The following is a 12,105-nucleotide window of genomic DNA, read 5'->3' as shown; positions in this document are numbered from 1 at the left end:
TATATATCTGTTCACTTGGCCTATAGTGTAGCTCAAATCTCTTTCTTTATTGATTTTCTGTATGGATGTTCTATTCATTGTTGAAAGTGGGGGTATTGAAGCCTTCTACCCTTACTGTATTACTGTCTATTTCTCCCTTCAGATATTTCAAAGTATGCCTTATATATTTAGGTGTTCTGACATTAAGTGCATATATATTTATAATTGCTATATCTTCTTCATGAATTGACCTTCTTGTCATTATGTAATATCCTTCTTTGCCTCTTCTGAAAGTTTTTGATTTAAGGTCTATTTTATATAAGTATACCTGCCACTTCTGCAGCCTTTTGGTTATGATTTTTACAGAGTATCCTTTTCCATTCCTTCATTTTGAACCTGTGTCCTTAATTCTAAAGTGAGCCTCTCATAAACAACAAATAGTGATATCTTCTTTTTTCATCTATTCACCCACTTACTGGTTTTTGACTGGAGTGTTTAATTCATTTATGTTTAATAAAGTAATTATTGATAGATAAGGACTTACTATTGCCCTTTTGTTACTTGTTTCTGATTCATAGTTCTTTGTCTCTCTTTTCTTCTCTGCCATCTTCTTTTGTGATTTGTCAATTTTTGCAGTGAGAAAGTGATTCTTTTTTTGTGTGTGTGTATGTGTATTTACTATAGGTATGTCCTTTGTGGTTACCATGAGCCTTACATAAAATATCTTATAGTTCTAACAGTCTCTTTTAAGCTGATAACAACTTTAATTGCATAAAAAACTCTACCCTTTTAATTCTTCCTCCTCAAAGTTTATGTTAGATGTCACAATTTACATATTTTTATATTGTGTATACATTAAAATTTTTGTATTTATAGCTATTCTCATTACTTTTGTCTTTTAACTTTTATACTGGAATTAAAATGGAATTACTCAGTGCCATTACAATATTACAATATTGTATCTGTCTATATATTTGCCTTTACCAGTGAGTTTTGCACTTTCAAATGAATTGTGTTTCTCTTTAGCATCATTTTGTTTCAACTTGAAGAACTCCTTTTAGAATTTCTTGTAATACAGGTATACTGGTAATAAACTTCCACAGATTTTGTTTGTCTGTGAAACTCTTTATCTCTCCTTTATTTTTAAAGGACAGTTTTGCCCAGGCTAGTACAGATATAACTCGTTTTATTGTGCTTTGTGTTTTGCACTTTGCAGGTACTGCATTTTTTATAAGACCCTCTATCAGCAAAAAGATTATGACTCACCGAAGGTTCAGATTATGGTTAGCACTTTTTTTCAATAAACTATTTTTTTAAATTAGTGTACATAAACTGGTTTTTCAGACATAATGCTACTGTACATTTAATAGACTACAGTATAGTGTAAACATAACTTTACATGCACTGGAAACCAAAAAATTTGTGTGACTTACTTTATTGTGATATTCGCTTTATTGTGGTGGTCTGGAAGTGAACCTGCAATATCTCCAAAGTATGTGTGTATTCTTGGTTGGCAGTTTTCTTTCAGCATTTTGAATCATAGCCTTCAAGGTTTCTGCTGAGAAATCCATTGACAATTTTACAAGGATTCCCTGTACATGAAGATACAGTTTTCTCTTGCTGCTTTCAAAATTATCTTTTTCTTTGACTTTTGACAATTTGATTGTAATGTGTCTCCATGTAGACTTCTTTGGGTTCATTCTATTCGGGGTCTATTTGGAGGCTTCATGAGTCTGGATGTCTGTTTCTCTCTCCGGATTATGGAACTTTTCAGCCATTATTTCTTTAGATAAGCTTTCTGCTTTCTCTTTTCTCCTTCTGAGACTCCCATAATGCATATATTATTTACTTTATGTTAGTGTCCCATAATTCCCTTAAGAGTTAGCCTTTCTTCACTCTTCTTCATTTCTTTTTGCTTCTCTAACTGGATAATTTCAAATGTCCGTTCATTGAGTTTGCTAATACTCTCTTGTGCTTGATAAAGTCTGCTTTTTAATCCCCCTAGTGAATATTTCAGTTCAATTACTGAATCCTTCAACTAAGAATTTCTATTTAGTTCTTTTTTTTATTGTTTCTATCTCTTTGTTGGTATTCTCATTTTGTTCATGTATTGTTTTCCCGAATTCATTTAGTTATCTTTGTTGTTTTGTAACTTACTGAACTTCTTAAGATGAGCTGGGGAATGAGAGATGGTAGGTTGGTAAATTTAAATGTCACAATGTTCTCTTACTGAAATCTACCAGCTTCTCTCTTTTCAACTCCCCTGGGTGGTGTAAGTTTTTAAAATTTGATTCTAGAGTTTTGAAAAAGTTGTTTCTGACAGTTTTTCTCAGGAGCTCAGCTTTGACAGGGAGCTAGAGATAGAAAGCTGGGCTACCAGATGTTGGAACTGTCAATTAAAGCAACAAGCCAAAACAGAAGTAACAGAAGCCTTTAATCACTTACTGCAATAGTATAAGCAAAAGGCTAAAACGGAGAAAGCACCAACTTTCCCCTGTTCTATTTCCTCCATGGATCAGTACAGTGGTTGAGAATCACATGGATCATCACAGATGTGGGGTGTCTTCATCTCACTGGGGACTGGAGGAGAGCTACAAGTGGAAAAGTTCTGAGTGCTGAGTCACAGTGGAGAAAAATGTCTTCAATGTTCACCCCCATCCCCAACACACACACTAAAGAGGTCTCTGCAGAAGCACCTAGTAATGAAGAGAGACATAGTAATGAAGGCAGCTGGGTTAGGAATGCAACTATACATAAGAGCATGGTGTCAACAGGGGTACTCTCATCTGGAGGCTCTAGGGACAAATGCACTCCTTGCCTATTCCAGCTCTTGGTGTCTGCAAGCATTCCTTGGTTTGTGGCTGCAGCAATCCAAATTCTGTGTTTCAGCATCTTAAGTTGTAGAAACCTGACTTCCCTTTAGGTTACTTTGCCCCAATCACTTTATAACTCTTAATTGTTGTATGTATTTTCTTTACTTAGATTTGGCAACACATTGGATGGTGTATAACTTTGCTTCATCCATCAAATTTGACCTGAGAAACACAGGAGAATTAGAATAGTCTGCTATACTTATGCCTATTTTTACCCATTTCCATGTTCCTTCCTTTGTAAAGTTTTAAGACTTATGTTATAATTTCCTTTCTGTTTAGAAAACTTCCTTTAGCCACTTTTTAATGGTAGTTTGCAAGCGACAAATTCTTTTCATTTTTCTCCTGAGGATGTCTATACTTCCTATTCATTCCTGGAGGATAGTTTTGCTGGATCTAGAATTAATTGTTGGCAGTTCTTTTCTTCAGCATTTGAAAAATGTGCCACTTCCTTCTACTTTTAGATGAGAAATTTACAGTCATTCAAATTGACGCTCCCCTATAAATAATGTAATGTTTCTCTCTGGCTGTTTTTTTTTCACTGTCTTCAGTTGTCATAAGTTTAATTGTGATGTGTCTTGGCATGAGTTTCTTTAAGTTTATCCCATTTGGGGTTTACTCAGCTTCTTGAGACTATAAGTCTTTCACCAGATTTGATAAATTTTCAACCATTATTTATTTGAATACTTTTTCAGTCCCATTTTTTCTACTCTTCTTTTGAGACTCCATTGATATGTTAGATATGTTGTTATTGTCCTACAGGTCTTTGAGAATCTATTCATCTTTTCAGCATATTTCCTCTCTATTCAGAATGTGTAAATTCTATTGATCTGTCCGCAATTTCTCTTATTCTATCCTCTTGTCTTCATTTTCCTTAAGTTTTTAAGTTTGTTATTGTGTTTTTCAGGACAATAATTTCCATTTGGTTCTTTTTTATCACTTCTATTTCTTTGCTGAGATTTCTATTTTTCCATTTGTTTCAAGAGTTTATAATTGCTTGACTAAGTATTTTTATGATGGCTGCTTAAGTTCCTTGTCAGGTAACTGCAATATCTACTTCATCTCCACGTTGGTGTCTGTTGACATGAATGTCATTTCTCATTCATTTTGCGATTTTCCTGGTTCTTTGTATGATGAGTTATTTTCTATTGTGTGCTGATCATTTTAGGTATAATGAGACTCAGAATCCTAATCTTTTTTTTTTTTTTTTTTTTAAGCAGGCTGTGCCTCTGTGAAGGTGTATCACAAAGGTCAGGTGGGTGTGTATGTTCTTCCTCCCTGCTGACACTTCCTTGGAAAAAATAGGGTAATAACCCTGCTTCATTGCAGAGAGATGAGGTGGAACTTCAAATCTCTCCTTGGGTCTGCTGACACTTTCCTAATGAAAGTGGGGCACTGACTCACACCAACTCTGACTGAGGGTGGAAGCTCAGCTCCCCACTGGGCCTCACTGATGCTACAGGGTGAGAGGTGGGGAAGGAGTGGTGACTAGCTGTGCACAACATTTTCTTTAGTCTCATTGCTGTTGGGTAGATGTGGAAGATCAGCTCCCTACTTGGCCTTGCTGACACCAGGGTTGCTTATTAGAACTGACTTGTACTACCTGTTAAGTCTTACTGATGCTGTCTGTGTGTGGATGGAAGTCCAACTCATTACCGGACCCTGGCAATACCCTGGCAAGGGAATTGGAATACTGCTTGATTCTGGAGAATAGGCGATTGGGATGAAGGATTAACTTCTTTCTTGACCCTGCTTCAGCCATGCAGGTTGGGGTGCAGTCATGCAGTCATCTTCCCCTTAGTGTTGGGCTGGAGTAGGACAAATATTGCCAAAAGTCTTTTTTATTGGTAGGCCATCCCCTTACTAGACCTTTGGCTTGGGAGAACAAGCTTTTCTTAGAACTTTTTCTGTGCCTGTTGGTTACAGATTGGAGGTTACTGCAGTGTTTTTTCAAAGATATATGGGAAGCAATAAGAAAATACAGGGAATGTAAGGTCATTTAATTCCTCAAGTTCTGAGGTCTCTAGGCAGCCTTCTTTATATATTTCAGGGACTTCCTATGCTTGTTTATTGTTATATCAAAGATTTTTAATTGTAAGGGGTAGGACTTGGGCAGATGAGGCTATTCCATCTTTGTGGAGCTATATATTTAAAAAATAAATATTTAAAGCCATATATTTAAAAATAAGTTAAAAAAACCCAACATTTTAATTGTTTTAGTTGAGAGAGTGATTCCAATTATTTAGTCTATCATACCACCAGAAATAAAATTCCCCTTCCTTTAAGTTTTTATAAATGCAGTGATTCCTGTTTATCTGGCAATATTATCTTGATCTTCAACACACCACCTTATGTTTTAGCTCAACAAATTATTTTTCTTTATACATGATTTTGTTGTGTTAATTGTCTTGTTAGGGTCCTCAAGACCACCCCTGAGTTTGATGACCTGCTAGGACAATTCACAAGATTTAGCGTATAGTCGTACTTACAGCTATGGTTAATTAATAGTAACACTGTAATAACAACAGAAAGATACAAAGCACAGTCAGCAAAGGGAAAAGGAGAATGAGGCAAAGCCCAGAGGAAAGCAGGCACAAGCTTCCAAGAGTTCTTTCTAAGTGGAATCACACAAGTTGTGCTTAATTCCCCCAGCAGTGAACTGTGACAACATGTGTGAAATATTGTCGACCAGATGCTCATTAGAGATCCAGTGACCAACGTTTTTATTGAGGGCTAGTCACATAGGCATTCTCTGCCTAACAGATACCAAGATTCAAGAGTCAGTATAAACCATATTGTTTGCACAAACAGTATAGCTACAGTGAGCCACTCTTATTATTTAGAGGATGGTGGGACTCTTCCCCAAGTTTAAGTTCCCAGATGCCAGCCAAAGGCCAACATTTCAAGCAGGCCTTTCTAAGGATAGGAGTCTCAGGCTTGCTTTTCTTCTCCGCACAATTGTGAAAATCAATCAGCTGATAATATCTGTGATAATATATTAAAGGCTAAATTACCAGTGATGTTGAAAAGTCTTAACTGTGAAACTATATTTATACTCTAAAATTTTTTAATAGGGATAGTATTCTGATGGTTCAGTATGGAAGAAAGATACAGGAGGAATAATACTTGGTTAATACTTGGAGTCTAAAAAAGAAACATTCCTGAATCTTTTGGGAAGTGATTTAAAAACTGCTAGCAGAGAACTATTTCTACAAAATCCTTAATAGAACAATATGGGGTTATTTGATCACACATATTTTTCTTGTGTGAGCTTTCACAGAGAATCAGTTTTCCTTTGTACTTATGTATATGGTACAAGTTCTTGCCACGTGGTAAGTGCACAAAGGATATGCTGAATAAATGAATGAATACCTCCATCCTTTGACATGCTTTCAGAAGTGATTTGAAACCAACTTCTGTAAGAAGCGTTGTCCAGTTTATCCTAAGTTCCAACTATCACAATTTTATTTTATATCTTATTTCTATATATACATTGGGCCATTTTAATTTTAAATGCTCTATACCTCCTGTCAAATCATTTTATATGCAAAATACTTTCTATGTTAGAATCTAAGTCAAGACTATACATGAGGTAGCCAGAAGGAGCTCCCAAACATGATCCTATTTGGGCCAATTAAAACAAATTGTTACAGGAGAAGTCTTAGACTCACCTTTACTGAAGAATGTGCTAATCATAAAGCCAAAGAATATTGAAGCAATGGAATAACACATAAGAAAGATAAAGATGAAACTATAGTCACTGTAGCGGAAGATTGGATCACCGACAATCTACAATAAAACAATTATGACATCATGTAAGGTACACAATAAGTAGTGTCACAAAAAAAAACAAGGGAAGAGGGAGAAAATGATGGTCTTTAATGAAATATATCACACTGCTCAGTGACTGAAACTCAATGAGATGGAAAAATAACTAAATAAAATTTCTTACACAAGGGTTTAAGTTTTTCTCAGCAATTCGGTCGCCTCTGAGTTTCCCTAGTGGAGACAATAAAAGCTATATTTCATCTCCCTGACAACCTGAGACAAATCAGTCCTCGTTATATTACTTTTTCCCTTTCAAAGGATAGCTGCAGCAGGCTGCAATCAACTGGAAATAAGATGTCCAATATAGTAGCCATTAATCACATGTAGCTACTTAGCACTTGGAATGTGTGATTCCAATCACACATGGAGCACTTAGAGCACACATGAGCACTTGGAATGAGCTAGTGTGATTGAGGAACTGAATTTTAGTTTTCATTTAACTGTAGCTATTTTTAATTTAAGTTAAACATAGAAAGCAGTGTCAAGTACAGACCCAGCATTCCTAATGAAAATACAGCATATGAACCTAGATGTGCTATAAGTATAAAAGATACACTGGGGTTTGAAGACTTAGTACACAAAAGTATGTAAAATATCTCGTTTTAATTGGTTGCATGCTGAAATTATATTTTGTATATACTGGCTTAAATTAAATATTAAGACAATTTCATCTGTTCTTTTTGCTTTTCAAAAATTTCTAGTTTCTAGTTCAAAAATTATTGCTACTAAAAATTTAATATTACATATGTGACTCATATTTCTATTGGACAGCACAAAACTAGACACTTGCCTTGGCAAAGAATAACACACATATCAAAATGATAATAATGATATAAAAGAGGAAGAATGTGAAGAAATACGCAGCCCATATCATCCAGTTTCTAAGTCCAATTATGAGCTGGTACTCCTGTAGAAAGTCAACACAAATCAAATATTACATATATCAGCAATTCATAGTGCTTTCACATATATTTTTCTAATTAAATTCCCATAAAACCCATACAAATGGGTAATATCATCTCCATTTTATGAATGCAAAAAATCAAGGCTCAGAAAGTCAAGTGTATTGATCAAAATTATGCAGTTAGGAAGGGCAGTACTGGAATTAAAATATATTTCTCTAGATTTTCCACACTACACCCAACATTGGACCAAATGGAAAACATTTCAAATTAAACCTTGACATATTGAGACTAAGATCTCTTTCCTATTATACTATACATCCAAGAATATTAGGAAAATGTATCTTTCATTTTTCTAAGGAAGACTCACCCTGAGCTAACATCTGTTGCCAATCTTCCTCTTTTTTTGCTTGAGGAAGAGTAGCCCTGAGCTAACAACTGTGCCAGTCTTCCTCTATTTTGTATGCGGGTCACTACCACAACATGGCTGATGAGTGGCAAAGGTCCGTACCCAGGATCCACACCTGCAAACCCAGGCCGCCAAACAGAGCATGCAGAACTTTAACCACTCAGCCATGGGGCCGGCCCTTCTGCATTTTTGTTTTTGTTTTAAAAAAATTCAATTATAAGTGAGAAGTTGGCTTTATTTCTTATGCTTGTTCCTTGTAGGCAATGTGTCTTTTCCACCCTCTCTGGCTGCCTTCAAGATTTTCTTTTTGTCTTTGGTTTTCATCAGTTTGAATATGACATGCCTAGGCACGTGTGTGTGTGTGCACGTACACTCTATTTATCCTGCTTTGTGTTCTCCGAGCTTCTTGGATCTGGTTTGATGTCTATCATTAATTTTGGAAAATACTCTGCCATTATTTCTTTAGCTCTATTCTCTTATTTGGGAGTCCAATTATGTATATGTTATATCATTTGATGTTGTCCTACACCTTTTAGATGCTTTCTTCTGGATTTTTTTTTAACTGAGTTATTGATAGGTTACAATCTTGTGAAATTTCAATTGTACATTAATGTTTGTCAGTCATGTTGTAGGTGCACCACTTCACCCTTTGTGCCAACCCCCCACCCCACCTTTCCCCTGGTATCCACTAAACTGTTCTTAGTCCATAATTATAAATTCCTCATATGAGTGGAGACATACACAGATTATCTTTCTCTCGCTGGCTTATTTCACTTAACATAATTCTCTCAAGGTCCATCCATGTTATTGCAAATGGAATGATTTTGTTCTGTTTTGCAGCTGAGTAGTATTCCATTGTATATATGTACCACATCTTCTTTATCCATTCGTCTGTTGCTGGACACTTAGGTTGCTTCCACGTCTTGGCTATTGTAAAGAGTGTTGCAATAAACATTGGGGTGCATAGGACTTTTGGGATTGCTGACTTCAAGCTCTTTGGATAAATACTCAGTAGTGGGATGGCTGGATCGTATGGTAGTTCTATTTTTAATTTTTTGAGGAATCTCCATACTGTTTTCCATAGTGGCTGCACCAGTTTGCATTCCCACCAGCAGTGTATGAGGGTTCCTTTTTCTCCACAACCTCTCCAACATTTGTTGCTATTAGTTTTAGATATTTTTGTCATTCTAACGGGTGTAAGGTGATATCTTAGTGTAGTTTTGATTTGCATTTCCCTGATGATCAGCGATGATGAGCATCTTTTCATGTGCCTATTGGCCATCAGTATATCTTCTTTGGAGAAATGTCTGTTCATGTCTCCAGCCCATTTTTTGATTGGGTTGTTTGATGTTTTGTGGTTGAGTTGCGAGAGTTCTTTATATATTATGGATATTAAGCCTTTGTCAGATATATGACTTGCAAATATTTTTTCCCAGTTAGTGGGTTGTTTTTTTGTTTTAATCCTGTTTTCATTTGCCTTGAAGAAGCTCTTTAATCTGATGAAGTCCCATTTGTTTATTCTTTCTATTGTTTCCCTTCTCTGAGAAGGCATGGTGTCCGAAAAGATCCTTTTAATACTGATGTCCAAGAGTGTACTGCCTACGTTTTCTTCCAGAAGCCTTATGGTTTCAGGTCTCACCTTTAGGTCTTTAATCCATTTTGAGTTTATTTTGGTGAATGGTCAATTTTCATTCTTTTACATGTGGCTTTCCAGTTTTCCCAGCACCATTTGTTGAAAAGACTTTCTTTTTTCCATTGTATGCCCTCAGCTCCTTTGTCAAAGATAAGCTGTCCATAGATGTGTGGTTTTATTTCTGGGCTTTCAATTCTGTTCCATTGATCTGTGCACCTGTTTTTGTACCAGTACCATGCTGTTTTGATTACTGTTGCTTTGTAGTATGTTTTGAAGTCAGGGATTGTGATGCCTCCCGTTTTGTTCTTTTTTCTCAGGATTGCTTTAGAAATTCGGGGTATTTTTTTGCCCCATATGAATTTTAGGATTCTTTGTTCTAATTCTGTAAAGAATGTCATTGGGATTCTGATTGGGATGGCATTGAATCTGTAGATTGCTTTAGGTAGAGTGGACATTTTAACTATGTTTATTCTTCCAATCCATGTACATGGAATGTCTTTCCATCTCCTTATGTCGTCATCCAATTCTCTCAGAAAGGCCTTGTAATTTTCATTATATCGGTCCTTCACTTCCTTAGTTAAATTTACCCCAAGGTGTTTTATTCTTTTTGTTGCGATTGTGAATGGTATTGTATTCTTGAGTTCTTTTTCTGTTGGTTCATTACTGGAGTATAGAAATGCTACTGATTTATGCAAATTGATTTTATACCCTGCAACTTTGCTGTAGTTGTTGATTACTTCTAACAGTTTTCCAATGGATTCTTTGGGGTTTTCTATATATAAGATCATGTCGTCTGCAAACAGCGAGAGTTTCACTTCTTCCCTATTTGGATTCCTTTTATTCCTTTCTCTTGCCTGATTGCTCTGGCCAGGACCTCCAGTACTATGTTAAATAAGAGTGGTGATAGAGGGCATCCTTGTCTCGTTCCTGTTTTCAGGGGGATGGGGTTCAGTTTTTGTCCATTGAGTATGATGTTGGCTATGGGTTTGTCGTATATGGCCTTTATTATGTTGAGGTAGTTTCCTTCTATGCCCATTTTGTTCAGAGTTTTATCATAAATGGCTGTTGGATCTCGTCAAATGCCTTCTCTGCATCTATTGAGATGATCATGTGGTTTGTATTCCTCAGTTTGTTGATGTGGTGTATCACGTTGATTGATTTGCGGATGTTGAACCATCCTTGTGTCCCTGGTATGAATCCCACCTGATCCTGATGTATGATTCTTTTGATGAATTGCTTAATTCTGGTTGCCAAAATTTTGTTCAGAATTTTTGCATCTATGTTCATCAGTGATATTGGCCTGTAGTTCTCTTTTTTCGTGGTGTCCTTGTCAGGTTTTGGGATCAGCGTGATGTTGGCCTCATAGAATGTGTTAGGAAGTGTTCCATCTTCCCTAATTTTTTGGAATAGCTTGAAAAGGATAGGTATTAAATCCTCTCTAAAAGTTTGGTAGAATTCCCCAGGAAAGCCCTCTGGTCCTGGGGTTTTATTCTTTGGGATGTTTTTGATTGCTGTTTCAATCTCTTTCCTTGTGATTGGTCTGTTCAAATTGTCTGCCTCTTCTTGAGTGAGCTTTGGGAGACTGTAGGAGTCCAGGAATTTATCCATTTCCTCTATGTTATCCATTCTGTTGGCATATAGTTTTTTGTAGTATTCTCTTATAATCTGTTGTATTTCTGCAGAGTCTGTTGTTATTTCTCCTCACTCATTTCTGATTTTGTTTATTTGAGCTTTCTCCCTTGTTTTCTTTGTAAGTCTGACTAGTGGTTTGTCAATTTTATTTATCTTCTCAAAAAACCAGCTCTTTGTCTCATTGATCCTTTCTACTGCCTTTTTCATTCCAATAGTATTTATTTCTGCTCTGATTTTTATTATTTCTCTCCTTCTGCTGACTGGGCTTCATTTGTTCTTTTTTCTCTAGTTCAGTTAGGTGTGCTTTAAGGTTGCTTATTTGGGATTTTTCTTGTTTGTTAAGCTGTTCCTGTATTGTGATGAATTTTCCTCTTAATACAGCTTTGGCTGTATCCCATATGAGTTGGTATGGCATGCTATCATTTTCATTTGTTTGCAGGTATTTTTTTATTTCTTCTTTAATTTCTTCAATGATCCATTGCTTGTTCAGTAGTGTGTTGTTTAGTCTCCACATCTTTGTGCCTTTCTCAGCTTTTTTCTTGTAATTAATTTCTAGCCTTGTAGCACTATGATCTGAGAAGATGCTTGTTATTATTTCAATTTTTTTAAATTTGTAGAGGTTTGCCTTGTTTCCCAACATATGGTCTATCCTAGAGAATGTTCCATGTGCACTTGAGAAGAATGTGTATTCAGCTCTTTCAGGGTGGAGTGATCTATATAAGTCTATTAAGTCCAATTGTTTTAGTTTTTCATTCAGCTCCACTATTTCCTTGTTGATTTTCTGTCTGGATGATCTGTCCATTGATGTGAGTGGGGTGTTGAGGTCCCCTACTATTATTGTGTTGTTTTTAA

General features: G+C 36.0%; 1 protein-coding gene across 23 annotated transcripts in view; it reads right to left on the bottom strand.

The window, feature by feature from the left end:
• Positions 1-12,105, bottom strand: part of ABCA16 (ATP binding cassette subfamily A member 16) — a 223,653-nt gene that overhangs the window by 164,894 nt on the left and 46,654 nt on the right. For 21 of the 23 annotated variants that reach the window (XM_023616175.2, XM_023616174.2, XM_023616178.2 and 18 more), the window contains 2 exons: positions 7,468-7,584; positions 6,521-6,638 (listed from right to left, as the gene is read on the bottom strand). The exons of the other annotated variants lie outside the window; for them this stretch is intronic. In XM_023616175.2, the coding sequence (XP_023471943.2) occupies positions 6,521-6,638; positions 7,468-7,584 (235 nt within the window). The remainder of the gene's footprint in view (positions 1-6,520; positions 6,639-7,467; positions 7,585-12,105) is intronic. 23 annotated transcript variants of the gene reach the window in all.

The sequence above is a fragment of the Equus caballus genome, chromosome 13 (assembly GCF_041296265.1).
Source record: "Equus caballus isolate H_3958 breed thoroughbred chromosome 13, TB-T2T, whole genome shotgun sequence".
NCBI classification, from domain to species: domain Eukaryota; kingdom Metazoa; phylum Chordata; class Mammalia; order Perissodactyla; family Equidae; genus Equus; species Equus caballus.
Note: the sequence above shows the minus strand (reverse complement) of the source record. Positions and strands in the feature narration are given on the sequence as shown.